Consider the following 26,649-nt stretch of genomic DNA (forward strand, 5'->3'; position numbering starts at 1 on the left):
GTTGTTGAGTGCCTAAACAACAAAAAAGGACATTGCTATAATTATTATCATTAATGTGGGAATGCTTATTGGTGACTCTATTTAGCACATCAATACATCTTTATAAAAAATGGTGCACATTTCCAACCACAGAGTAGTTCCGTGTATGAGGTATAATTTCTGTGCAGTAGTTCATGTTGTGTATTAAAACATTTAAGTCTGGTGACAAGCATAGTGGTCAGTAAGAGTATTTTATCCATCCACATCAACCAGAGAAGGATGTGCAATATGGTCTGAAGATCACTCCAAAATCTTTGTCTTTATACTGACTAAAACAGTTGCAAATTACTTTAAAACATCATCGAGCCGAAGTCTTTCGGGCCTAATTAAAAATAATGTTTCGTGTCAAACAATACAACTTGTCAGTGTTAAGCAATGGTGACTGAATAATGAAGTCATGGCGCGCTCTAGTGGCGAGTAGGCCAGTGTTAACGCCACTTTCAGTTGTGACTGCATGTGACATGAAATCGTCACACGTACGTGTTCCTGTTTTACCCCAAAAGCTGCCAGGTCGTTTTACACGATGTTTTTTTTTATTTTTATTTTTAAACATCCAGATTGTAAGGCTAATTTAAACAGTTTAGATATAGGCTACATTAAAAACAACAGTTTGTCAATAAATAAATTAAAGGGATTAAAGCCGGTGGTAGTCATCTGAAATGATTAATAGTGATTTGAGTTAATTTCTTCCTTTGTACATGAACCCTCGTGTTGTAAAGCGAGTGTTACAGCGCGCGTGGGTGTGTGCGCGCGCATGAGTGCGGTCCGTTATTTTCCGGGTTGTGCTCATCGCTGGCGGTAGTTGCTCTGCCAGCTGACACTTGTACTGAGGAGGAGGAGGAGGAGAGGTCAGATTTGTCTGTCTGCCTCTCTCTCTCCCTCACTTCGTGTCTGTCTGTCTGTTCCAGAGAGGCTGCTGACTAGCGCAGAATCATCATCATCATCATCATGGCGGATCAAGGCGAATCTCCAGCTCCTGTCCACCATCCGCAACCAGCGTTGACAACCAGCTGGCCAATTACCAGGGAGTCGTACGAGCTGCAGGAAGTCATAGGTTAGTACCCGGAGATGTGATGAACGCTACATTGTCACGGAAAGGCATGCCGCGGAGGGTTATCATCTCTGAATGGCGATGAGGGCCTACCGGCATTTTCATATTCTGTCGCCGACACCTCCAGCAATGTTTTGCAATGCGGATGTCAATAAGCACATTGAGGGAAACTACCGGTTTGAGTCTTTGGCAGGTTTACTATACAAGGTTGAAAATGTCGCTTCCTCTTGGAGCCTTACTCAGTATTACAGCTATAAGTTTATGGCACGTGTCCAGTTTATTAGCCATTAATACAATTACAGATGCCGTGTAAAGTTCAGTTATCTGTGTTGGCATGTCAACAAAGTAAAACAGCCTCTCACAGTAGTGACTAATAATTAAAATACAACATGCATTTAACATTATGATAATACAGCAGCTGTCATTATTTTTTAATAATATGCTATGACAATAAAGGTAATATGTGTTAACACTATATCGTCACTAAAACTAAGTTAACAAAAAGTGAGACTAAACTTAGCTTTAAGAAACTTGTTTCAACTGACTAATATGAGTGATTAAGTCTGTAAAGTAAAAAAAAAAAGGGCTGAACACTTTTTGTGAAACTGCAAAATAAGGTAAAATAAAGTAATTTTAAAAAAAGTGCCTTTTTTTCTGCACAGATGTTCAGTTTATAATAGGCTGTCAGTGCCACCGTGTTAGAGTACAACATTTCTGTGCACAATATGACATTGAGCTGACAAAGGCTTACCTATTCATAAGGTGCCGTTTTAAATCGTCAGCGAAAAAACAATTTATTAAATGTAACTTCCCTTTTTCTATACATTTTATACCCAGTAAGTTTTCAAATCAATTAAAAAACTGTATTTGTCCCGGGAGGCAATTCAAGAAATTGTTTATGTGTTTTTTTTCACTGGAGAGAACATTGGTTACACCTGCTGTAAAGTGGAGGACTAGCATTTGAAACATATTACTTTCCTGCTGTAGTTTTACTTTTCTGTACTGGGGAAAACTTCAGAAAAAGGATCAATTTTTGTGCCGTTAGAAAACATTCAGTTTGCTATAAATGAAAACAATGAAAATCTCAAATGAACCAACAAAGAGCCAGAGGATGTTTTTAAATATTTTTGGCAAGTGCATGAACTGTGCAGATGAGCTCACAGGTCATATCACTAATGATAAGAAATAGCTCCACAGCTGTTTGCTGCTGACTGCGGTGAATAAGGGAGACCCCCCTCTCTGTTCTCTTAATCAAATGGTGAGCAGTCACATCTCTTGCGTTTTCTCTTTTGCCTTATCTGCTGCTAGCAGTTGGCAGGCAATATGCTGTGTGTCACAGCTTGTAGGTGTGAACAACTACTACTCCAGCATGGCTTGATTTCTAACAAGCCAAGTAAACAACCCATCACGTTGAGAAAAAAAAAAAAGCTGTAGTCAAAGCCAGTTGATTTTATTGCGTGAGTCAAATGTTTCAGTCTGCAGACACACAGGATGAAAATGAAAAAAAGGACAAAAAAAACTGTGAAGCAGATGTATACCATGACCTCCACAGAGAGATTTTTTTTCTTCTTTTTTTGTGAGCTATGTGTGTCCCTCTTTTCCTCCTCTGCACTTTGTGATTTCTCTGTTGTGGCTGTGATTCCAGGTAGCGGGGCCACAGCTGTGGTACAGGCAGCCCTCTGTACCCCCAGACAGGAGCGCGTTGCCATAAAGAGAATAAACCTAGAAAAATGCCAGACCAGCATGGACGAGCTTTTGGTGAGTACATTAAAAAAGGGCTTATTTTTCTCAGTGGAGAGAGGTATTCTATAGCAGTGTCTGAAGCTGCCTCCCCCCTGTAAAAAAAGAGAATTATTCTAGGTTTAAAAAAGACACATGTAAAGTTTGACTTGAATATATTCACATGCTATATTCTGTTTTTCACCATTTCAATAGAAAGAAATCCAAGCAATGAGCCAGTGCAACCATCCCAATGTGGTCACCTACTACACCTCCTTTGTAGTGAAGGATGAACTTTGGTTAGTTATGAAGCTTCTGAGTGGAGGTGAGCTCCAGCGTTCATCCTACACACCCAGGCATCATCATACATGTTGTGACTTTAATCTGTTGATTACTAGTTACCATTTACATCTGTTTTAATGGACTTGTACTATAGAAAAAGAAAAGAAAAGATAATCAGGATGCTAATGATCTTGCGGTGAAAGCATGCTCCAGACACATACACAAATTATTTAAGATGGAGCTGTATGGGTCAGGATAATATCAGCACCCCACTATATATTAATCAAGCTCTACACTGGATATACTGTTATTGACAACGTTAATGCAACCATTACACAAAGATGTAAATAGAAATAAGACATACATTTCTAAACATCAGATCATCCCACCCAGAACTATTTACTTTTAAACTGGCTTTATCGCAGTTCTATAGAGCCAGAAGAAAAAGATCTGTTATATGTCATGGTAAAGAACCCATTTGCGCTGATGATGTCCCTTTGCACATTCTTTATGGCTGTTTTCACAGAAGGACAACCCACATTTTTAATTTCCCTGCACTGTTTTAAAGATAACAAGCAATTAACATACACTGAAAGGATTTGCTGCCACTCATAGATATTAATCATGAAATGAACGCTGCTGTTATTTTGGGGGTGGGATTCTCATTAAAATGTGAAAAATTAACTGAAGGACTTAATGGTTCTTTTACTGTGTATTTTTAGGCTCTATGCTGGATATAATAAAGCACACAAACAAAGAGGAGGAGAAAAATCGAGCTCTCGATGAGCCTATCATTGCTACTATACTAAAAGAAGTCTTAGAGGGCCTGGACTACCTGCACAGAAATGGACAGATTCACAGGTAACACTTCAGGCTGTTTGACTTGTTCATTTTTCAAAGTTTGCTGTTTGTATTGTATTTTTTTCATTGCTTAGTTTGAGAGTTGAATCTCCTCTGCAGACTGTTCTACAGAGAGTTTTAAAAAAGTTATGTAACTTTATTCACAAACTGTAGTAGTAGATGTGTTCTGCTTTTCAAGGTCACTGAGAGGCGGACTTACATTGCAGTCCCCACTCTCTGCCCCTTGGGCACTGTGCCAGATGGTGGTGGTCTATCTGACCCGTTTTCATGGACAGAATCAATGCACACAAAGTCATGTGGGGCAGCCACGTGACTTTGTTGTGTGACTGTGTTTGTGATTTGTTGACCTCAGGGATGTGAAAGCTGGAAACATACTACTCGGAGAAGATGGATCTGTTCAGATTGCAGGTGGGTTGGAAAACTCCTGTTGGACACCTCATACAGAGCCACACACCTTTTTATTTGATTGATTCAAACTGAAAGCATGAGTAACTGCATGATGAAATGGATTGTACTCGTTCATTAAAACAGAATAATCTGAGACTGATCATATGTCTGGAGTTGTGAATATAGGAAAAATGCAACAGCGTAACATCTGATATTGAATAAATGCTCCCTCTTAATGTGATGTGAGTCCTCCCGTGTGAGGGAGGGCGTTTATCACTGAACTTTAGATTCACTCTGTTTGGGATTTTTCTGTCCAGATTTTGGAGTGAGTGCATTTCTAGCCACCGGGGGCGACATGACGAGAAACAAAGTACGAAAAACCTTCGTGGGCACACCGTGCTGGATGGCGCCAGAGGTGATGGAACAAGTGAGTCTTTTTCTTATTATGTACAAAGAAGCAGTTGCAGGTGACACCTAGTTCGTCATATCTTATTCTAAAAGTGTCTGCCAGAGATAGCTTCTTCTTCGACTTCATGAACATGTGATGCTGTTAGGAGATTTCTTTAATCCTGACTTACATTAAAACCCCAGAGACTTCATTTAACTTCTGATGGTTTCTTTCTTGCACAGGTTCGAGGCTATGACTTCAAAGCAGATATATGGAGTTTTGGAATAACAGCCATAGAGTTAGCAACAGGATCAGCACCATATCACCGCTACCCTCCCATGAAGGCAAGTCTTCTCTATGCTTTATTTGTAGCTGTTAAACTGTTGATCAGTAGAGTGACAATAACAACTACTTCTTCTTAGTTTTTTTACCAGAACTTTCAAAGTAAAAAAAAAAAGCAAGCACTGCCAGTAAACTCTAAACTCTGTCCTGAACCGTTGTGTCTCTGTGAAGTTTCAACATCTGCGAGAAAAAATGTGCTTTTTCCGAAATTAGAAACCAAATGATTAGTAAACAGGGAACCTTTTACTCTGAGCTGTGGCTTTACTTTCCATAAACGCTTTTCTCTTCAAACTGTTTCCTGCTTTGAGTTTCTTTTCCCTGTCTGTCTTCTGCTGAATTGTGAAGGTGGTTCTCCTGACCATTTTTTTTTTCTCCCATTTTTCTTTTTAGGTTTTAATGCTTACCCTACAGAATGATCCGCCCACTCTCGAGACGGGTGTAGAGGACAAAGAAGTGCTAAAAAAATATGGCAAATCGTTCAGAAAACTAATAACCATGTGCCTTCAGAAGGATCCTGCCAAACGGTTAGCAGCCCAGTCATATACCTAGCGTATACATAAAGTACAAAGAGATGATGCAATGCAGCATCAAGTAATTCAGTTAACTCTCTGCTTCATTGTTTTCCAACAAATGTACTTTCTTTTTTCTAGGCCTACCGCTGCAGAGCTTTTAAAGTGTAAATTCTTCCAAAAGGCCAAGGTATTTGATTCAATCTCAAGTGTTTCACCAACCATGATATTTTTTTAGATAATGTTTAGTCTGGTTTTAATCTTCAGTAAATCAAACAATGCACTGTTTAAGATTCCACCATGACATATAACTGGCTGTGCATTGTTTAAATGTGTTTAAGCCACGCTGTGTACATTTATGATAAAAGCTAGATTTAGATCCAAATACTGAGAAAGTACTTGGAGTTGATCTACTTCAACACAACGCTGGTTACTTTCTAGATATTTGACTGTTGAATGTGTCCTGTTTTACATTACTCATGTAACACATGTATTACAGCATGACATAATGTTATACTGTAAGATGATGATGAAGTCGTTCAGATGGGGGGGAGCTGTTAAAAAGCTGATCTGAGTATCTGCAACACAAAAGAGGGATTATTTGGATCAACTATTAGCAGAGTTTGTATGATGTCAACGTTATGAATGGGACCAAGCAGTGGAGACTCAAAATGCTGATCCCATTCAAAATGGTTTAGTCCTACTTTTAACTTTAACACTCTCAAAACATAATTTAAAAAAACAACTTTTAATTACTATTTGACTTTGACTACCATTTCTACATCGTTTACAACTAACCCTCCTCTTAGCCATTTAAACATAGCCTACTTACGATGCTCATGACTCATCATTCAGTTTTGATTAAAGTCATCCATCATTTCATTCTGTTTATTAATCACACTTTGGTGTTGTGATTTTTGTCATGCAGAACAGAGAACATTTGGTCGAAAAGCTTTTGTGTCGTGCACCAAAGATTTCCCAGAGAGCGAAGAAGGTATGTTGACACAAACATTCCCTGTAAAATAGCGCAGCTATTGACTAAACATGAACAAATTATGACAGTGTACTGGGATCGACTGAAGTCTTTCACTCCACCAGAGCGTTGCATTTACAGTCAACACAAGATACGCACTCTGACTCTCTGTAACGCCTCAAACACTTTACGCCCATACTGTTGTGTAGATTATGTAAAAATATGGGCCAAAGCTGCTCAAAGACGGGCAGCATCTATGTACGGACGTCCAGCGTCAGAGCTGTTTGTACGCTGCAGATTAAAGATGGGCAGAGTTTTTTAAAAGAAGGGAGCGCATTATCATTAAGTGTGCTTGCTCTGTTGCCCACTGGCCACCGTTTACAGAGAGGAAGTGCAGTTTCAGGCACAGCTGATATTGGTTTCATATAACACTCTGCTTGAATGGCCAGGACAGAAATGAGAACAGAGGGCCATCGCCGGGAGGCAGAGTGGCCGGGCGGAGGGGTGGAAATTCACTGACTGGATGGGAGTAAATGGAGGGCATAGTGGATAGCAGGGCTGTTACAGTGTATGACGTTAACATTACGCACGGACAGGGCAGAGTGTCAATAAGGACAGAGGTGTAATGGTGTTGAGGTTTGTTGATGGTTCATAAGGTGACCACAGGCATCTAGCAGTCTTAACAACAAATTCAAAGGATTGGATTTTCAAAATGAAGCTTGTCAGTACGGTGCATAAACCACCATTTATTTGATCAATTCACACTTTTGATTGCAGTCCTCCGTGAAACAAATAATAGAAGAGTTCATGTAAAACATTGGTATAATTTTACAGAATGGAATCTGTGAGCACATACTGTAATTACTACATGTTTTTTTTTTCAGTCCTTCTTAAAGTGTAAAATATTCACTGAACATTTATTTGCACTTATGAAATTCCTCTGCGAGCTTACATGAATCGAATGCAAATTCCAAATATTCAAACTCGGATGTGTATTCTTATGTCTTATTCCCAAATGTCCAAATCTTCTGACTTCTTGGAAGAGCCTTTTGTCGGATATGAATGATTTGTCTTTTACTCGGGTTTCTGTAAAAAAAATGTCTGTAACACCAGGTCTTTAATAAATTGAACATAGTCTGTAGATCGTCCTCTGATTCAGCCAGTAGAGAAATATCACCTGTGTGCAACAAAACACCCACAGTTAAATGATTGAATTCTTAATTACATCGTCAACTCAGCAAACAGTATCTACAGACAAACCATATCATCTCTGGATTTTGTGACCCAAGGAGTGCTTTTAGGATGGAGTCTAGTTCAAACCTCCCTGTTCAGCTTATCTTCAAACAGGACCACCTTGAACATCTTGACCTTATTCCCTCTGCCCTTTTGTTCCTCTGATCATTGGTGTTCTTTTTCTGTCCTCTGTCTGGTTTTCTGTAGTCGGGCACTCCTGCTCCCAGGAAACAAGCACAGTACTGCTTTTTAGAGATGAGATGAGACTCTTAAGAAACCCGACTCTTCATATGGGTTTAGGATTGGACCTCACCTCTCCTTGAGCACAGTGAATGAAAAGGCGATGGCAGATAATCCGGTCAGCTGTCACCAAGAAAGCACATTTAAATGAATAGCTCATGAAAAGGGGGAGAATAATTTCCTCAAAAGAAGAATGTGAGGGCTAGAGGAAAGTCTATTAATTTACAAAAAGAAAACGGCGCACTTTATGTCATATCTAAAACTTGAGAGGAAAAGAGAAAACATCCAGAGAGGTGCAGATAACTTTTAGGACATGCGAGTCTTGTAACCAGCAGAGGGCGCCCTGACACCCACAATAAAGTCTCCTAATGATACTCACTAGAGGCGTTATTGTTTGAGAGTAGACAACAGTGGCATAAAAGCCATGTGGTTCTTGATCCAAACATAATAAGACTGATATTAATGCATGATCCACCGCACAAATGTGACTACTGCATGGAGACTTTCAGAAGACCTGATTCGACAGGATATTTGACCGAAATGTGTGTCAGGTGGATCCCCTGCAATGTCTTATATCATTTTTCAAGAAATCTTGGAAATGCTTTTATGTAAGGATGATTCTGTTCAAATATATATTCATATGCATTTTGTGAAATGCATATAGTGGTTGTTCTTTTTTTTTCTGGGTGAAGGTCAGTGAGCTGTTCATGCTCGGCTGCTGGGTCTATTGATCTGGGTTCATTTCTGAGCAGGGTTGGCATTTCAAATAAAAACAAGACTCTGGGGTCGCCGGTGGCGCAGCGGCAGTGCGCGCGACCCCACGTATTGAGGCTCAGCCCTCGTGCGCGGGCGGCCCGGGCTCGCGTCCGGCCTGTGGCCCATCTCCCGCATGTCTCTCCCGACTCTATCCACTTTCCTCCCTCTATCATTAAAGGCAAAAAGGCCAAAAACAAATCTTTAAAAAAAACAAAAAAAAAACAAGACTCTAACCAGAAGGGTTTTTCTTTTTTTCTTTTTTTTTTCTTTGACTACGACCTTGTCTGAACCTGGAGAATTTCTATGAACCTGGAGTTGGTGGCTTACAGACAGTGTTCTGTTGAATAACCTCCCAACACTGCCGCACAGGAGACGTGTTGCTTGACTTACACGCTCCACAGATTGTTGGAAATGTTATCAATCAGAGTCTTTAGGAATAATTGCTCTAATGACCTGCTTTGTAATGCTGCTTCTAAGGGCGGTCCTATGACCACTGACGCGAAATGATGTTTAAACATTATGCTTATAGAATAGTTACTTTTAATGTAAATACAATGTTAAAGCAATTTTTTTTTTAAACTACATTTAGGCAGATAAAAACTACACATTAACATGTTTAAATTATTACCAACAAGAAATATCTTTAAAATAAACAGAGTGCAAAAGTGTCTGGTAATGTTTAATAGACTAAACACTTCAATCTATAATAGTTTATGTATATATGTACATGTACATATGTATATGTATACATAGTAATGAACATATATAGTAATATGTTTTATGTTAGATATGTTCAATAATAGTTCATGAAAACAAGAATAATCATTCTCCTTTGTTAGATCGGCAGTGATAAGCGACCATACCAAACACAATTACACAATTTTGAATTTAGCCTCGGGGGCAAAATTATGTTAAAAAACTGAAAACTAAAAACTGAATTGAACATTTAACACTTTGTGTACCTTAAATGTGGTTTGTTTATTACATCTCTGCAGCTGGGACTGAATGAATGAATCAGTATCAAGATGTATGAGTTCACTGAATGATGTCATTTAGATAAAGTCTACTCACTGTGTGTTGTCGTGGTTCAGGTGAGGAGGGTCCCGGGCTCCAGTGGTCACCTGCACAAGACGGAGGATGGAGACTGGGAGTGGAGTGATGACGAGCTGGACGAAGGCAGTGAGGAAGGCAAGGCAGCGGTGAATCAGGGCAGGGTAGGTGAGACCTTGAAAGACCAGTAAAAGAAAAGTTTATTGACTCATGATTCTTCATTTTTATCCCAAAGTACATATATGTTAGTCAGAGAGAATGTAGATGTCATCAACTCTCTTTTGTTTTGATTCAGCTTAATTTGTAGTTAAAAAAAATTCAATCGTTCAATTCAAACTCTGAGCTACAGAGATGTTGGTCATTATAGCTGCTTGTCATGTCTAACCTGCAGATTTAACTCTTCTGATACTTCCCCTCCGTCTCTGACCCTGCACACTCCTTCCCTCACTGTTCAGTCAGTTCTTTTCCCGTTTCCTTTTTTTTTTTTGGGGGGGGGGGGGGGGGGGGTAGCAGATGGTTTATCTCGGAGCGAGCCTGTCATGAGGTTGCTGTAATGAGCTGGAAGATAGGTGCAAGAATTGGAGGCAGGAGGAAGTAGACAGCCATGATCAAAGAGCCCTTTGATAAAGATACCCCGCTTTAATGTATGATGCAATAACTAATACGTTACCAAAAGTCATGATTTAGGACTTAAGCTGTGCAGATAGTATTTTTATGAGTGTGTTTTTTAGTTTCCTGTTATTGATCTACGGCTTGTTCTGGATTTTTGTTGTTGCTTGGTTTTGTGAAGGTGTGTGCGGCTGGTCTGTTATGAAAGAATACATTCAGTTTGGACTGCACACACGGACAGATGGAGAAACGGAGATACAATCTATCAACACAAAATATATGGGGACGTTTATCACATTTTTTTGACAACAAAAACTATCACTTGAAAAAAAAAAAAAAGAATCCCGCACAATTCTCTCGCTAAGTATCGAGTACCAATTTATTAGAAAAAATCACAACGTTTCAGTCCCTCTGAACAGTTTGTCAGTTGTGTTCACAGAGTTTCTTTTTCAGTGATAGTTTGCCATCCCACTTCATGACAAAGTTGGATGTGCGAACGCCTTCAAAACTTTCAGGGGAAAACTGAAAATGTATGATTGTTATTTTCTGTGTTTTTAAAGAATATTAATGTATGTCTGATTTTTCCCTCCAGTCACGAAGGGTCAAAGATGAGGCCAAAGATGTAAGTCAGCTGCTCCTCTCGTGCACCGACTTTTAAAATGCAATCATAATTATAAACATCTTTATGACATCGACAAATATGCTGGATCTTGTTTGCTGCTGTATCATTTGATAACATATTTTTTTTTTTAGCAAATGTAATTACATTTATTCTTTAGGTATGAATCATGAACTCAATCAGTTTATGTCTCCAAACATGTTTTGGGGAGTTTAATCAAAAGCAGCAAAGCACCGGTTTTAAATCTGTATGACGAGGCAGGAAATCGCTACTAATTGATTGTTTCAAATTGAGGATCCTTTGTTGTCTTGATAACGCGAGTCCTGAGTATGTAACAGCATTTGCACGATTCTGCCTCTCATTCTGTTCCCCCTAGAATGAGGAGAACGCTAACAATGTCCCTATTGAAGGCTTGTCTATTCAGCATCCCCAGGTGAGGGATTCAGAAGCAGCTCTAATTTGTCATGATTCAATGACCTTGATTCCACACTGATTATCTGTGTGTGTGTGTGTGTGTGTGTTGTAAGTGTGTGTGTGTGTGTGTGTGTGTGCGTGTATGTGTGCGTCTCTGCCTGTCTACATGTGTGAATGTGTGTCTCCTGTCGGGATGCTCTCAGTGGTAATAACTCAGAGTAAATGGCTGTCTGCCTGACGGTGCCAGCTCAGTGCTTGGGTGTATCTCATCTAAAGACTCAGCGCCATTGCAACCCATTTTCTAAGTCTATTGTCATTTTAAAAATGAGCCAGTGCAGTCTGAGGTGTAGTCCTGTGCTACAGTTAGGATTTCGCTTTGACAGATGTCCATTATTTGCCACACAAAGAGCCTGTATGTCAAAAAGTAATGATAATAGCTTACATAATATACCTTTATGTATTGTTCCCTTTCTTTTCCCATACAACTTTCCTTGCAGCATACGTTAGAAACATAGTGTGTGAGCGTGTGCCCACAATAGTGTTTTATTTTTTGGACTATTTCTTCATCTTGAAGTTATTCAACCAGAACAAAAAATGGCTATCTAGCTTAAGATTTTTTTTTTCCACACAAAAACATTGTGTTCAGGTCGTCTCCAAGTCTATTAGAGTGTGTGTGATGTGTAATCATCAGAGTTTTGTGTCCTGCAGGTTGAACCATATGAGGATGCGCCCTATATTCCAGGTGCTGTAAACATGGTACTACGGCTAAGGTAAGACGGGTGTCTTTTTTTTTCTTCTCGATCATGGACAGATTCTTTGCTGATTAAAAAAAGATTATCACGTGTGGTTGTCTTAAAAATTTAGCTTTAAAAATGCTGCAGGGTATTTTAACTTTGTCCTAAACATGCAGGCGTCTAATAGGCGTAATGATCATTGCGTGCTGCAGAGGAGATCTCTCTCCGCTTTGGATCTTTTCATATCCCTTTAGTCTCAGCGGTCGTATCATATGGAGCGAGTCACACTTCATTGGTTCTTTGGCTGTGCTCCACAGTCTGCTCCCTTGATTTCACTGCACCCTTGTTAGAGTATTTTTTGATTGGAAAAAATTAAAGCTTGTGACTCAGCCTGGAGCGATGTGAAAAAAAAAACAAACAACTAAAAATCTTTTTATTTTTTTTCACTTGAACATGTGCAAAGAGAGAATACAAGGAATGCCTCACAATGCAGACTCTCCATTCTTTAGAATCACCAACAGAGATAGAGAAATGACAATTTTGGAGGGTGCAGCCCAGACAGACAATGGTGCATTTTTGGACATTCAAAGGTCTGCTTGTAGCTCCCTGATGAGCTGCTCACAGAGCCGGCTCTTAGTGGAACAGACATCTGAAGGTCCCTCCCCAGGCATCCAGCACAGCACAGCAAGCCATTTCATTCTCGGCTTCATCTAAAAAAAAAATAAAAAAAAATAAAAAATGGTGTAAAAGTTACAGGAGAAGGCTGGCTATTTGTTTGCTGATAAAGAGTTTTAAATGTAACCTGGTGAAAATAAATTGGCAATGTCAAAAGTCTGGGCCTTTTTGGTTCCTCTGTTCGACAAGTTTAGCCTGTCTTTAATCATGTTTTACAAATCTGTAGATATTAAGGAACAAGAAGCATACAGGTGGAGGCAGACAGCATTCACTTCTTTATCAGCGCTCTGATTTAAGGCATGCTGTCATCCTGACGTCTTCTTAAGATGTGTCACAGCAGAGTTCTGCGTTCACTGCGGTTAATGGGATCTGGCCATTAGGCTGTCGGATCATCTCTCTGGTTTGTCTGATAAAAATATTCAGCATTAGAGATGCAGACTTGTGATGGACGCTCTTCTAAGATCTAAGTCCATGAAGCTTGATGGCATTTGTGTTCTGAAAAGACAAGGCCGCCTTTAATAGTGAAGCACGCCTGTCTGCTGGATTACCAAGCATTTCATATACATTGTATGTATGACTGGATGCATCGGAGCTTTTGTATTCTACTTACAATGCCCTAAAGTAGAATAGACCATGTGACAGAATACAATATTTCATATTTAAAGGCACATCCTTTGTGTTTGATTAATCTGTATCCATCTGAAAGGCTCATGTTTTTCTGAATTAAAAGCTTTTTCTGAATTACGTAGCTTTTTCTGAGAGGGCGTTTTCGTGTGAAGATTAAGAGGAGTCAACTGTTTGCTGTAAGAAAATAGACCTTATGTGACTGCCATAGAGGATTTGCCTGGTACATTTCAAAGTGAATCATCACATGAGCTGGTAAAAAAAATCACATCTTTTGATCTTTTCCGATGTTCTGGCGAGCAGAACGAGATTCAGTCATGGTTACAAATAATGTGACTGTGAGTAGTAAGTGAGAGATGTATCTAGAATATGAGTGTAAGGGGCCGGCTGGAGCTCAGGGTCTTGGGTCTCCTGTTTGAGTCCCGATGTGAAAAAAAATCTGGAAATCGGTCTGGTAGCTGGAAAGGTGCCAGATCACCATCTGCGCACTGCCAAGGTGCCCTTGAGCTAGGCACCGAACCCCCCTCCCCCCTCCCAACCAGCTCAGGAACGCCTGCCGGAGGCCTCACTCTGACATCTCTCCATTAGTGCATGTCCATAGGATCCTGTTTGTGCACGTGTACTGTATATATCATATGTGTGTGTTGCAGGATTCACAGTGTGAAAACCTAATTTCCCTTCGGGGATCAATAAAGTAAATCTTCCTCTTCTTCTTCTGAAGTAGATGAGTTTGTTTAGATATCGGCCTCAGTGGAAGTGCAAACTGAATGTGTTTTCTTTGTGGTCACTTCCAGGTCAGTACTGTACTTACATACATTCAATGTATCCATAGAATAGAAAATGTAACGTCCTGCCCGAGAGAAATAGAAGTTCATGTATTTGAGAGGGCAAAATATAAACTGCTAATTGCTTTCCTCCCTCAACTAATAAGAGAGTTCAGCCCATTAGAAGGAGTTTATGGAAATATGATCCCCACAGAAGTAGAGATGAGGGAAAAGCAGCAGCGTGATTGGATTTTTGTCAACATTTTGTTTGGAACTCATTCAATCTTTTTTATTTCTTTCTTTCTTCTTTTTTTTTTTCCCCAACAAAGGCACCGAGGTGTCCTGAGAATAGCTTCGTCAGCAGCTTGAAGGGGAAGTTCAGACTTGCATAATGATGGTGCAATGTCACTGGAGCTTAAACAGCAAAAATAGCTCAGAAGCAGATTGATTTCATTGAACAGCTCAGCGTGGAGGTGACATTTCCCTCTGTTCTTCTTTCGAGAGGGTAACAAAGAGTTGACAAATATCAGAGTAGCTTCTGAAACATCTTATTAATAAGCCGGAGACAATAGCGCCGCCTGTTATGTCACCACCTGTCCTGAAGTTGGGTTAAGCTTTTTCATGTCGTGCTGTCAGTTTTTAGAGACAAATTAATCACAGCAGGCCCGTCACTACAGCAGGTATTGCTCACGCTCAATCAATTTGATGGGTCCATAATTCCAGAACAATATTTTGCATGTTCAGCTGATCTGCTGTTCACTGACACAACAAGGTTGGCAGTAAATGAAAATGAAGAAATTAATTAAGGGTGCAAACGCAGCATATTCCTATGATTAATAACCCGTGCTGTGGTTCACGTCTTTCCCAGGAATGTTCTTGAATATCATTAGAAGAAATCCTCTGAGAAATCATAGAGCCTTGAAATGAAACGTTACCAGATCAAGGGTTCGTCACAGCATTTTACAGGTCACGGTTTGAAAGCTAGATCTCATTTTTTACAAGTGGTTAGTGGAGATCTTTTCTGTTATTTGCATTCAGCCATGTGATATGATCTTTGGGTTCCTTTAGAAGTAATAAAAGTAGATTCCCCACAACATATAATAGATTAACTAAAATGTTGAATGTTTTTAACAATATATGGATTGCCGCCTTCTAAGTGAGACATACACTATATTATGTTGTATATAAAAATAAACTTTGTGCAAAAGTGAAAAGTCTTAACACAGTTTGGCTTCTACTTGTTGGACGTGTTTTTTTAGTGTGCTGAACTCTTATAAAAAATGCACATTTTCCTGTACATTTCTTAGAAGACAAACACTATTTTAGGCATGTTTATGGCATGTTTAAAGTAATTTTCTACATTGTTTGGAATTTTTAATTTTGTATACTTTATAAAAAGGTTGCACTCGGTTATTTTAGAAACATGTTTCTCAAACACAGGCCTGAATCACACACATGCACAAGCAGGATCTGGGGACATGCATCCTGCCCTCCACTGGAAGCGCCCCCTGAGCTGGGGGGGGGGGTGTCGGTGCCTTGCTCAAGGGCAACTTGGCACTGCTCGTGAAGTGACCTGGCACCTCTCCAGCTACCAGACCAACTTCCATATTTTAGTCCGCATCAGGACTTGGGCAGGCAACCCTCCGGTTCCCAACCCAAGTCCCTACGGACTGAGCTACTGCCGCCCCTTTATAAAAGCGACTGCAGCTCAGTGTGTGAATGGGTAAAGAGTAAAAGCATTTTGATTGGTCAGAAGTCAAAAAAGCACCACACAAGTCCAAGTCCATTTGCCATTTTCAAATGAAAGAACAGTCTAACATAATTCAGCCCACTGGAAATGACACTGAGCTTTTTATGATGTGCCATGCTGTATACCTGCTTTTGTCTCGTGTGATTACACAGTCACCTCACGTATGGAAGTCAACAATGTGTCAAAAACAAAAAGCCTGCTGGGTTAAATGCTAATTTTACTGCTGTTGAACTGTGGAAAGTATAAATGTTCAGACTGGTTTTTAAAAAGGAGCTGTAATTCCCACACGTCATGACAGCGTTCAGTCTGCTTTCGTCTCCCAAATGGCCTCATGTGTCTGACAGAATGCTTTCTCAACACAAGGAATGATCTATTTGTGCGGGGTTTACAGTTGTGATCCTCTGACATACATGTTGGCTCTCCCAGGCTGTACGCTCTCTGCTCCACTGCTGGGAGTCGAGTTCTTGTTTACATCCATCTGCTCCACCAGAGTTACTGTGTTTATTGTTTTTATTTCTCTTTAAAGCGTAACTCTTTAAAATGAAAAAAAGTTACTCGCAGCTCGGTTGATATTATATCGTCGCTCCCACCGTTTGGCAAAGACTTTATTCGAACAAACTCATTGCAGATATGTCTCTGGTTATGTGTGTTGAATTATGGCTCTAATCTCATTTGAAATGAGGTCTGGCTGTGTGATTTATTCAACTCGACTACAAACCAAATTAATCTTCACTCGCTGCACTTTGGGTGGGACTGAGATGTTCTGCTATTTTCAGAGACTGGCTTCTGCACTGTGACAATTTGAAAGACAGATTTAATGCTCGGGATGCAAATGAATGCAGGTTGATTCTGTAAAGTTGTTGGGGAGTGGGGGGGGGGGTAGGGGGGGGTGAATAAATATTAAAAATCAAGAAAGGTGTGGGGGTTCTTTTTGCAGCCTGGGGTGAGCGACTTAAACCCCCTCAAAGTTACAGTTACGTTACAGGGAAATGTCAAGCAGTGGATGTACAGTGTGTTTAGAAAAGCAGTTGTTACATGTTTAATATTACTGAGGCATGTCCTCTTCATAATCTCGATGGTTTGTTCAGTCATTGCTGCAGTACATTTGCTGTGAGTGCGCTGCACGATTTGTTCAACGTAAACTGTGCAAAGCAACATTAGTTGCCCGGTACAAAGGGGTTTATAATTGTATAAAATGAAGGATCGCAATTATGATGTGTGATGTGAAATAAGTCCTGAGTATTAATTCATTAAAACAGCAGAGATTGTGAATTAGGAGAGAGCATTGACAGACAACAACCACTATATTGGGACAAACACCCTGATTGGCTGCTGTGGTCGGAGCTCGTCTCACCCCAAAGTCTACCCTGCTTTATCGTCCTTTTTACTTGTTAGAAAAGTGTATAATGAGGTTGTAAATCAAGTAAAATCTTTGTTTAAAGCCAACATAACTCAGACTTTGAGTAAATCTCTCTCTGCAGGTTTAAGGCACTCAGACATTGACCGTACCTTTCAGATCTGGATGATTCATTTACTTCTGTTTATAAAGTTTATGCTCCAGACTCGATTTCGAGTGCCTGTCAGGTCATTTTTTTATTTAGTTTGAACTTTTATTCAAACAGAAAAAGCTTGTTGGAATTTAAAATCTCATTTGTGTCCATGCAAAGACTGCAGCAGTCCGAGCTACAACACATTTAAAAAGAAATCACATTCCAGGTGCTTCTCTGACAATCCCGACTCTTCTCTCTCCTTACAGGAACTCCAAAAAGGAGCTGAATGACATCCGGTTTGAATTCACTCCTGGGAGAGGTAAGAGCTCTGGGTATATGGATTTGAAATGTGATAACATCTTCAGGCACTGTGGGTTGCTGTGTGTAACAGCTAATGGCTGTGTTTGTGTTCCTGACAGTATCTAATTCAATATCTCAAACAATTACCTGCTAAGTGGAATGTTGCAGGCCCAATATTTGTCGTATTATTCTCTCATAAGACACGGCCGATGGCGTTTCCCAGGAACTGTTTTCTGCCGGTCTGGTCCACGGGCACGATGTTGTTATAGGTAATGCTTCACTTTTTTGATTTTATAAAATTGTACAGGTGTTGTCTCAAAAACATGTTTTTCCCAGCCCATGTAACTCGAGACGTCTTTGAGAGAGTTTGAATGTGGAGTTTGTGTTGAAGTAAATTGCTTCTCATTTTGAAATGAATCAATAGATTCAGTCAATCAATCCTTATTTTTATAGCACCAATTCATAAATGATGTAATTTCAAGAAATAAGAAATGAACTATAGTCTTGGTGGTGGGTCGGGACCCAAAAGTGGGTCTTGGAGCGGTTATCAGTGGGTGTGCCTGGATAAATAAAAATGGTGTCAAAAATGATGTGAAGCGTTTTCGAAGCATCTTTGTTTTCTTACTTCTCTTTGTTCTGTCACGTTTTTGTCCACAATACCACGGCTGTTTTCTATTTTGAACGTTTGTTGTGTGCCCCCTTCAAATACAGTTGCTGCTAACCTTCAGAAGATTGTAGATGACCCAGCTACCTACAAAGTGTTGACCTTTAAGTTGGTGAGTTCCCACATGAATGATGGGTGGTGACACCCTCACGAGTTTTCCCCCGGCTGCCAAACGTCCAGCTGTAAACAGCAGAAAGGGTCAAAGTGCTTCAACAAGAGGAGGACGTGTGCCTGTGGAGGAAACAGTGGACTCGAAAATCAATTCACAAACAGACAGTGATTATTACCCTTTATGATTTTAAACTGATAAACAATCTGTTCATCACTTACATGCAAAAACAGTTAACTAGTAATAGTGGTCACATTTCTTATCTATAAAAAAGCAACATCAAACAGGATAAACTTTATTTGCAAAATAAACATTGCGTGTTTGGATATTGATAAAAAAAAAAACGGGTATGAACAAACTGTTTTAGGGTAAAAATTTAATTTTCAGCCAAAAGCAGAATTCTTTCATTCTGCTGGTTAGTCATCCTGTAATTATTATACATTAAATTAGATTTATTATATTCCTTGATCCACAATTTACGCGTTTCACTCACTGTTTTTACTGCGTACACTAGCATATGTTACACTTTTTCGAGTCATCATCGTTGCACTTTTGGAGAAAAGGGGACATTTGTTAGAAGACATAAGTCTGTCCTTCTGCAGTTAACAGAAAATACATAAATGAATTGACCTTTCTGTAGTTGTGGGTAAACAACATCTGTGCTGTGGGTCACTGTGCTTCTCAAAGTGACCTTTCTGTTCTGTTTGCCTTATCAGCAGCTCGTCAGTGTTGCAGGTGGAGCGATCTCTAGAGAGACGCACAGTGAGGGCAGTGCTGGAAACAACAACACGCAGATATATACTTTGATTTCCACATGATAGCTCTGCTCTGCTGCAGCTGGTGCAAAACGCTCACTGTGTGTTTCTGAACGAAAAGTAGCTGAGACGTCGCAAAGCCAAGATAATGGGAATAATAACCCTGACACTTTATGTAGACTATTTATGGTGGCACTTTAAGACTAGACCTGATGAGGGGCTGGACTATTGATCTATTGTAAATGGGAATAGAAATGAAGACTCAAACATTATAAGCATACCTTAGAATTACAACCATGGTTTAAAAAAATGACAGATTCCAAAGTCCTGGGCCATAACCATGATACTACAAAAGCCTCTTCTTTTCACACATGTTGGTGTTCTGGCTGCGGGGGCTTTTTCGATTGGGCACAGATATTGGGCAATAAGACCCGGCTTTGCATCCATTGATCCCAAATGGGTTTTATAATAGCTTACATAATACTGTGACCTGATAAACAGCAGCACAGGGAGTGCATATACATTCAGATTGGATGTTGGCCAGATGTGACTCACTCATAATGAGATTTATAGAAGCCAATGCTAAATGTTCGAACATTTAAACAACCCAGAAGTGCTAGCTACTGTAGCTTAGCCACTGCGCATCATGCTGGGGCATTGAAATTTCAGAGTTTTGCTAAAACATTTCACTGGATGCAAAATAGATTCCGATTTTTTTATGGTTTCAAGGTAATGATAACCCCCTTAAAACATTAACAAATACCTACATTTTCAACTGAGGATTAATGCAAAGTTGGTTCTCTTGAGTATTTACGTATAACAGCAGGACAGTTTACTTGGGATTGAGTGAAATAAACTGCCTTTGTTCTGTTTGTGGTAATGGCAGATGAAGCGAGCCAGAGCAGCTGTGTAGTTATTTATATTTTAATAGTTTTTTAACAACACTGTCGATATTTATGACAGAAAAATATGTTGAATAATGACATATGCTGTTTAAAAAAACTATTTTTTTTAAACAGCCATCTTACTAACTTTCAGTATTTTAAAGCCCTCATTAATCTGATGTCTGATTTTAGCAGGATTAGTTGTGATTTTACTGTAGATTGAGAGTGTCATGATGTGAAACCGCCCCGCTGTCTTTCCCCTCATGCAGGCTTCCAGCTGCGATGACACAGAGATCCCGGATGCGGTGAAGCTGATCGGATTTGCACAGCTGAGTGTTAGCTGATGTTCTCTTCACTCCTGAAGCAGGTGAGCCGGGGGAGACAGTTCAGGGCAGACAGACTGAGGAACACAACAACACTTCCTGAAACTTCTTTCCCAACACACCCCCTGAAAATGTACTCCCCCTCCTCCTTTCACTCCTTCACACCTTCCCCTGACGCCAAGCTCTGCCACCGCCCTGCCTACACCTCCTTATCACTCACTGTTCCCTGATTTTTGACCTATTTCCAACATTCCACCGCCCAGCGCACAAACAGGGATCAGGATACAGCCCAGGAATCTAAAGATGTACTCAGGTGGTGACAGGAGGAGATTACGATGTAGCTTTGAATGTTTTAATATATTTTCTTCCTCTTTATGTTTTTGTGTTACACATAACCTTTTTTTTTTAATTTCTACTCTACAATCACTTAAAGGTACAGTAGAGTCAGTAGAAATATTCATTGCAGCTTCTTTTGCAGTATTCAAACTTCCTGGGCTCATCGCCCCTTTGAAGTGTACAATCACTGCAGAGCTTTGACTTCTACCCACACTGCAAGCTACCGCATGTTAGCACAAGGTAACCACCTGCCTGTCCAAAAGAAAGCAGCCCGCGGGAAAAAAGCTAGCCCAAGGTTCAAACTGTTTCAGACAGAGCTTTATCCAGTTGGTGTTACGCATCACTATGATTACATTTTCACTTCTTTGCTGCTACGTCCACGTCTGTACCATTAGCTGGTCTGAATGGCGTCGAATCGCTTAATTGTGTCCTCTCCTAAAACTCACCTTTGTGAGTGTCATTCTCTGGAGGGAGTACAAACAAAACCAGAGTCAACCGAAACAAGCCAGCCAGAGGACAGGGTCGGTGCAGACGCAGTTATCAGCAGTATGGAGGCCCATAAGTGATGACTGATCAGCATGACTTTTCTAGTCTATACAGAAAGAGCTACTGACTCCACCTTTAAGTTTTTGTTGTTATGGAAATGAGATGGTATTTTATTTTGTTCTTTCATGCTTTGGTGTTGCCACAGTGAAAAATGTTTCTTTCTTTTGCATCTCACCAACCCCCCCTGCGGTCTTTGTCAGAATGTAAGATTCACTTAATTTATTGGGAAAAAGCACATTTTCACAACAACGTAATGAATGTCTAAAAGAAACCATATTTCTGTGTCAAGACCTTTTTTTACATTGACCAGACGGGGACCATTAGCTTGATTGTATAGAAGAAAAAAATAACAACAAAATGAGACCTGAATGCTACTGTGTATAATTTGCTGCTCTCGACAGTGCTAATGCTTCAAAAAGTTAGAGGTGCCTTGTTAATTTTTCTCTGTGCCTAAGAAAGTAGTGAATGAGCAAGACCACCCAAAGAGCGGACCTGCTGATGACCATTTCACAAACGTATAACTCCAGCTAAGATACAGTTAAAGTATGTTGACTTAAAGAGACAAGCTACAATGCACTTTTGGGATGAGTGTGTGCACAGTACAAGCAGATGCTTAACCCCTTAACAAATCAAACAATCAAAACCTGCGGCCCTGTATTCTGCTCTGGTTGTATTCAGTGGCCAGATTAATGAACACAAACAACAAGAGTTTCATTTTCTCGCTCTGTCCTGCTGCACTACAAAACCTTTTTGTCCAAAAAAAAAAAAAATAGTTGTTTCTAAAATGTACTGTATGACAATGCATCTGAGGATGAAACCAAAAGGCAACTATTGTAAGAGTGACGAGCCATCTGTTTGTCCAAACAAGTCCAGTAGCGCTTAATTATTTTCAAGTATTAAGATGGTAAATATTAACTTCTAATAAAGTTATTATTATGAGATAATTTATTGTGTTTTTTTTATGTACAGTATGTAAACCATTTCAGCATATTATCCCCTGTTCTCTCTGTAATCAGCTGATGTCAAATTTCTGATGAGGAGCAACAATAAAGAATTGCTATTATTTAAAAAGTGTGGATTATTTGCTTTTGACCAGCGTTCGAGCTTTATTTCAGGGTTAACTCTTTCAGAAAAGTTGCAAAATATGATCAGTATGTGACACGTTTTCTTTTATTCCTCAGGCTTGATCATTTATATCAATCACGAAGCCACCGCAGTGAAGGACCCCCCATCTTTATGTCCAAAGTCATGACTTGAAAACACAAACCAAAGTGAGCCCTCTACAAACTTTTAACAAATCACTCCAAACGTCAGGCACAAAGGTCAAAGCAGTTGAATAACTTTAATAATTCAAGTATTTGTTCTTTAATATAAAAAACATACAATATATAACAACAACCCCTTGCGGGATAGATGCTTTCACAGTTAATGTCACATTAGCTTATAATACAAAACTTTTGAAAAAACAAAGTCAAGAACATTTGGCCGCGCAAGCCACATTTTCTGAGACACACGACGTTTCTTCCCACGATGTCAGTAGCAGCGCGTCAGCCGTGAACACTGCAAAGCTACATATGATAATACAACCTGTCTGTAAAGGTCTTAGCGATGTAAACTCAAAACCTGCAGGATGTGATGCTGCATTCCTCTTGATTTGTGGAGGAGTTGATGATCTGAAATAGATGCTGAATTACTGCCTACACAACAGAGAGCAGCAGCTGGAGTAATAAGGAGCTGGTAGCTTAGATACACAATTACCTTAAAGAAAAAAATGCAGCAAGAACAAAAAACAGTATTCAAAGGCAATGAAATGAAATGTGTGTAAACAAAAACATTATCCAAATTCATAAGGACATGAGATCTTCCAGCAAATTCAGCTGTGTGGCTTCAATGTGGCTAATGCTAGAGAAGTGCAGCTCATTTTATATCATAAGGGAATAGCAGCTTTAGCATAGATTGAATTGTATCTGTACAAACAACCTGGTCTGTTGATACCCTTAAATGTGCATCATCATTGTACTGCAACACTTCTTGAACTTCTTTACACGTTTTAAATGGAAACCTATTTAAATGTATTACAGTAATTTAATACCTTATTGATTCCATCAGATATTCCCTTTGGGCTTGCACTCTTGCAGAGAGGATCAGGGTGCTGAGTCAGCAGCTGGACAGATTCAGTGTCTTCCTCAAGGTCACTTTTACAGGACAAAAGGTTTTCAGGGTTTAGGGCTTGAACCAAGTTCAGTCAATCCATGTTAGGCCGCATATCATAATGTTTGACACTGCTGGAGTTGATGCTTTTCGAAGAATATTTTGTTTGGATTTGAGTCGCTGAAGAAAAAAAAATGACTCTCAGTAACAACACCACATTGGAATTATGCACGAGAATACACTCTTTACAAGCCTCATGCAGGCGTTAACAATCGTCAGGTGTACTCAGCAGAGATAGACACGCATGGAAGTCAAAGAAAAAGCTGTCATGAAATAGCAGAGTGTATAAAAAGAGTGACGGCATGACAGCTCCTTGAAAAGTGAAGCCAAAATACCTTGATCCCACCAGCAGTAAAGGTCATATATGTTAACGGGTCAGGAGGCAAACTATCAAAATAAAATACACTTCTATTAGAGTTTCTCAAACATGGTTTCTGTCATTGATGTGCAAGTGTAATCCGCCTGATTTTTAGTTTTCATTTGTTCTATGATGTTGTATAAAGGGAGGTGTAGGTTCACGATTCACAAAATTCAGCTCCTGCAGTGTGCTGTGTGGCACGAGAGAACAGTCTAGACTAGAGGGAAAAACAACAAGAGGAGTGAAACTAAGACTTACTACAGTCATTCAATTCTCTAAAACCATTCATGTCGGTTCTGCTGTAGACTATCAAGGCCTAAATAATCTCTATCACTAGCTTACATTTAACAAGTTTTGGGTCATGGGAGGGGTGTCAAATCCACAACAACCGTTACGGTACAGTCTCTCACTAAAAAAAAAACCCTGTCATCAGCACAATATGGCAGTAAATTTTGGCTTCATTTTGTAAATTGAGAGGAGCTAGAAACATGTAGTCCATCTGTTTATACAGTCCATGTGAAATAGAAACTTGCAGCAGCCCTCAATGTTTTACATTACTAAGTGTGGTGACATTTGAGAGTAGAGAAAAGGCAAAATAAAAGAGTTAAAGTTTTTTTTTGTTCAGAGGTCCTCAAATCCTCTAACATCTCAGGTGCTTCTTGCTCGACATATCGTTCCAAATGCGGTGCATCTCCTCCGGGGAGATCTGGTGCACGGTGATAACTCGCCTGTACCTGCACAGACTGTAGGCCATCTTCCAGTGATTAAACCCGCTGTTCTGATACGGGTGTATACCCAGCTTTCGTAAACAGAGCCCCACATACACATCCTCCAGGTGCAACAGTCTTGTGTGCAAAGAAGTCTTGTAGATGAGCTCCGCTACATCTGCTGAGAACACGTAGCCCGTGCCCGAGCAGAAAGGCGGGTATCTACTGTCAGGATACAAGTCCCTGGACATGTACCATTTACTGCGCATGTCTCTAATGGGGCCCCCGTTTATAACATAGCCAGTGAAATATCTCCTTTTTGGCTTGGTGGTCGGCTTCAGGAGCTTGTAGATCAGATTGTCCATGTTGACAAAGATGTCGCTGTCTGTTTTCATGACGTACTGCGCTTTGGGGCAGAAAGTGGCGATCCAGCGCATCCCCATCATGGTCTTTAAGGTAAGGTTGTGGTAAGAATCGATGAAGTCCTCCACCACAATGTCATGAAAGATCTGACTCTCTTGCTCCACCATCTGGTTGAGGATGGGGTCGGTGTTCTTGCCCAGCAGAAAGATGGTGAGGATGCTGATGTCGGCATAGGTGCTCTCGTCCCCCCAGGTCTCCCTGATGGCCTGCCGCGCGTCGAACTCCTTGTGCGTGGTACTGATGAGGATGACGAGGAAGGGCGTGACGCTCTCGCACTTCTTCGGCTCACTGATGACGAACTCGAAGGCATGTGGGTTGAGGGAGCGGGTGCGAATGTTGGTGAAGGTGAGGTTTTTGGGGGCCTTCACAGTCTTACGTAAAGGCATCGAGGTGTGGCCGACGTAGGTGGGGTTCGGTCGAGATATGCTCAAGTACCACAACGCGCTTGCCCAGCATACCACTGTCAACAAGTACAAACATGACACTTTTGAAGGCATTATGCTGCATGAAGGTGTATTGTGATGAGCAGGATCTTATAAGGCTTTCTCTCCGTAAGCCATGTTCCACCCAGCAACGCAGCATGAAGCTGCTTCAGCGGGCAGTTTGACATTAATTGTCAGATATGGATTACTTTTGTGAGAAGTGGTGCTGTTTGCGTTTTAATGCAAAGCACTTTAAAATCATACGGAGGTCCAATTTATCTTGGTGACACAGCTGCTTCTCCATTTAAATCTGAAAGAGACAGAAAGAGAAAGGTAGTGTTAAGAGAAATACATCTGTCAGGCATGCCTTTAACATAGATTTTTTAAAATAAATCACGAGAGGAACCAGGGCTTTGTTTTCCTTCATCCAATAAAGTGAGGACGTTTAAAAGAGAATTTTAACTCAGTCCTAATGCAAACAAAACCCCCAACAAATACAACAACTATACATGCTGTCTTTGTTGTGTGGCTCAAAGGAGCTGTGGGGTTTGGCAGCTCTCAGCATGACGGTGTGATATGGTGGCACAAAGGAACAATGTGCCATGATAAGCCTTCTCCTTGGGGTGATTTTTTAATGTTGACCTGCTCTCCTGTCTGCCTTTTACTCAGCTGTGACAGCAATTTGGCAAGTCTCTGCAGTGTGGACACTGAAATGGAAGATCACAGATGCCTCCCTTTGAAGCTCTCAGTGACTTTTTCTTTTCATTCAGACGAGACATATCTGACAATGTACTCAGGGAAATGGCCATGGTACAATACGACTCTACATTTACATCTTCAAAGCCGCTGGTTTGAATTTCAGCTGTTATGTCATAATTTGAAGTCAATTTTAAGAAAGACTGCAATTAATTGCTGGTCTATACCCATAAGGTACACTCAGACTGAGAATCATGCCTTCAACTACAAAGGATGCTTTGAAAACAATGGCTTCTTCTTTGTTAAGGCTGATCTGTCACATGTGCTGGACTTTTGTTGCTTTTGAATATAGGAAACTTTTTTTTTTTTTTTTTTTTAAATCTTTCGCTGTACTTTTACTGTTTAC

At 40.2% G+C, this 26,649-nt stretch overlaps 2 protein-coding genes across 5 annotated transcripts in view; one reads left to right on the forward strand and one right to left on the reverse strand.

The window, feature by feature from the left end:
* Positions 1-678: 678 nt before the first annotated feature.
* Positions 679-21,700, forward strand: stk39 (serine threonine kinase 39). Its single transcript, XM_079358084.1, has 18 exons — positions 679-1,093; positions 2,736-2,848; positions 3,026-3,134; positions 3,814-3,952; positions 4,305-4,360; positions 4,657-4,766; positions 4,970-5,071; positions 5,460-5,593; positions 5,720-5,768; positions 6,507-6,572; positions 9,872-9,994; positions 11,032-11,061; positions 11,435-11,491; positions 12,181-12,242; positions 17,776-17,828; positions 18,010-18,078; positions 18,521-18,585; positions 20,491-21,700. Exons 1-18 carry the CDS (start codon positions 988-990, stop codon positions 20,563-20,565), a joined length of 1,518 nt encoding a protein of 505 aa, XP_079214210.1. The 5' UTR covers positions 679-987; the 3' UTR covers positions 20,566-21,700.
* A 1,049-nt stretch (positions 21,701-22,749) lies between these two features.
* b3galt1b (UDP-Gal:betaGlcNAc beta 1,3-galactosyltransferase, polypeptide 1b) overlaps positions 22,750-26,649 on the reverse strand; it is a 45,426-nt gene continuing 41,526 nt past the window's right edge. For all 4 annotated transcript variants that reach the window (XM_079358087.1, XM_079358086.1, XM_079358089.1 and 1 more), the window contains one exon: positions 22,750-25,857. In XM_079358087.1, coding sequence (XP_079214213.1) covers positions 24,636-25,622 — 987 coding nt within the window. In that variant the 5' untranslated portion in view covers positions 25,623-25,857 and the 3' untranslated portion in view covers positions 22,750-24,635. The remainder of the gene's footprint in view (positions 25,858-26,649) is intronic.

This window comes from Symphodus melops, assembly GCF_947650265.1.
Source record: "Symphodus melops genome assembly, chromosome: 12".
Classification (NCBI taxonomy): domain Eukaryota; kingdom Metazoa; phylum Chordata; class Actinopteri; order Labriformes; family Labridae; genus Symphodus; species Symphodus melops.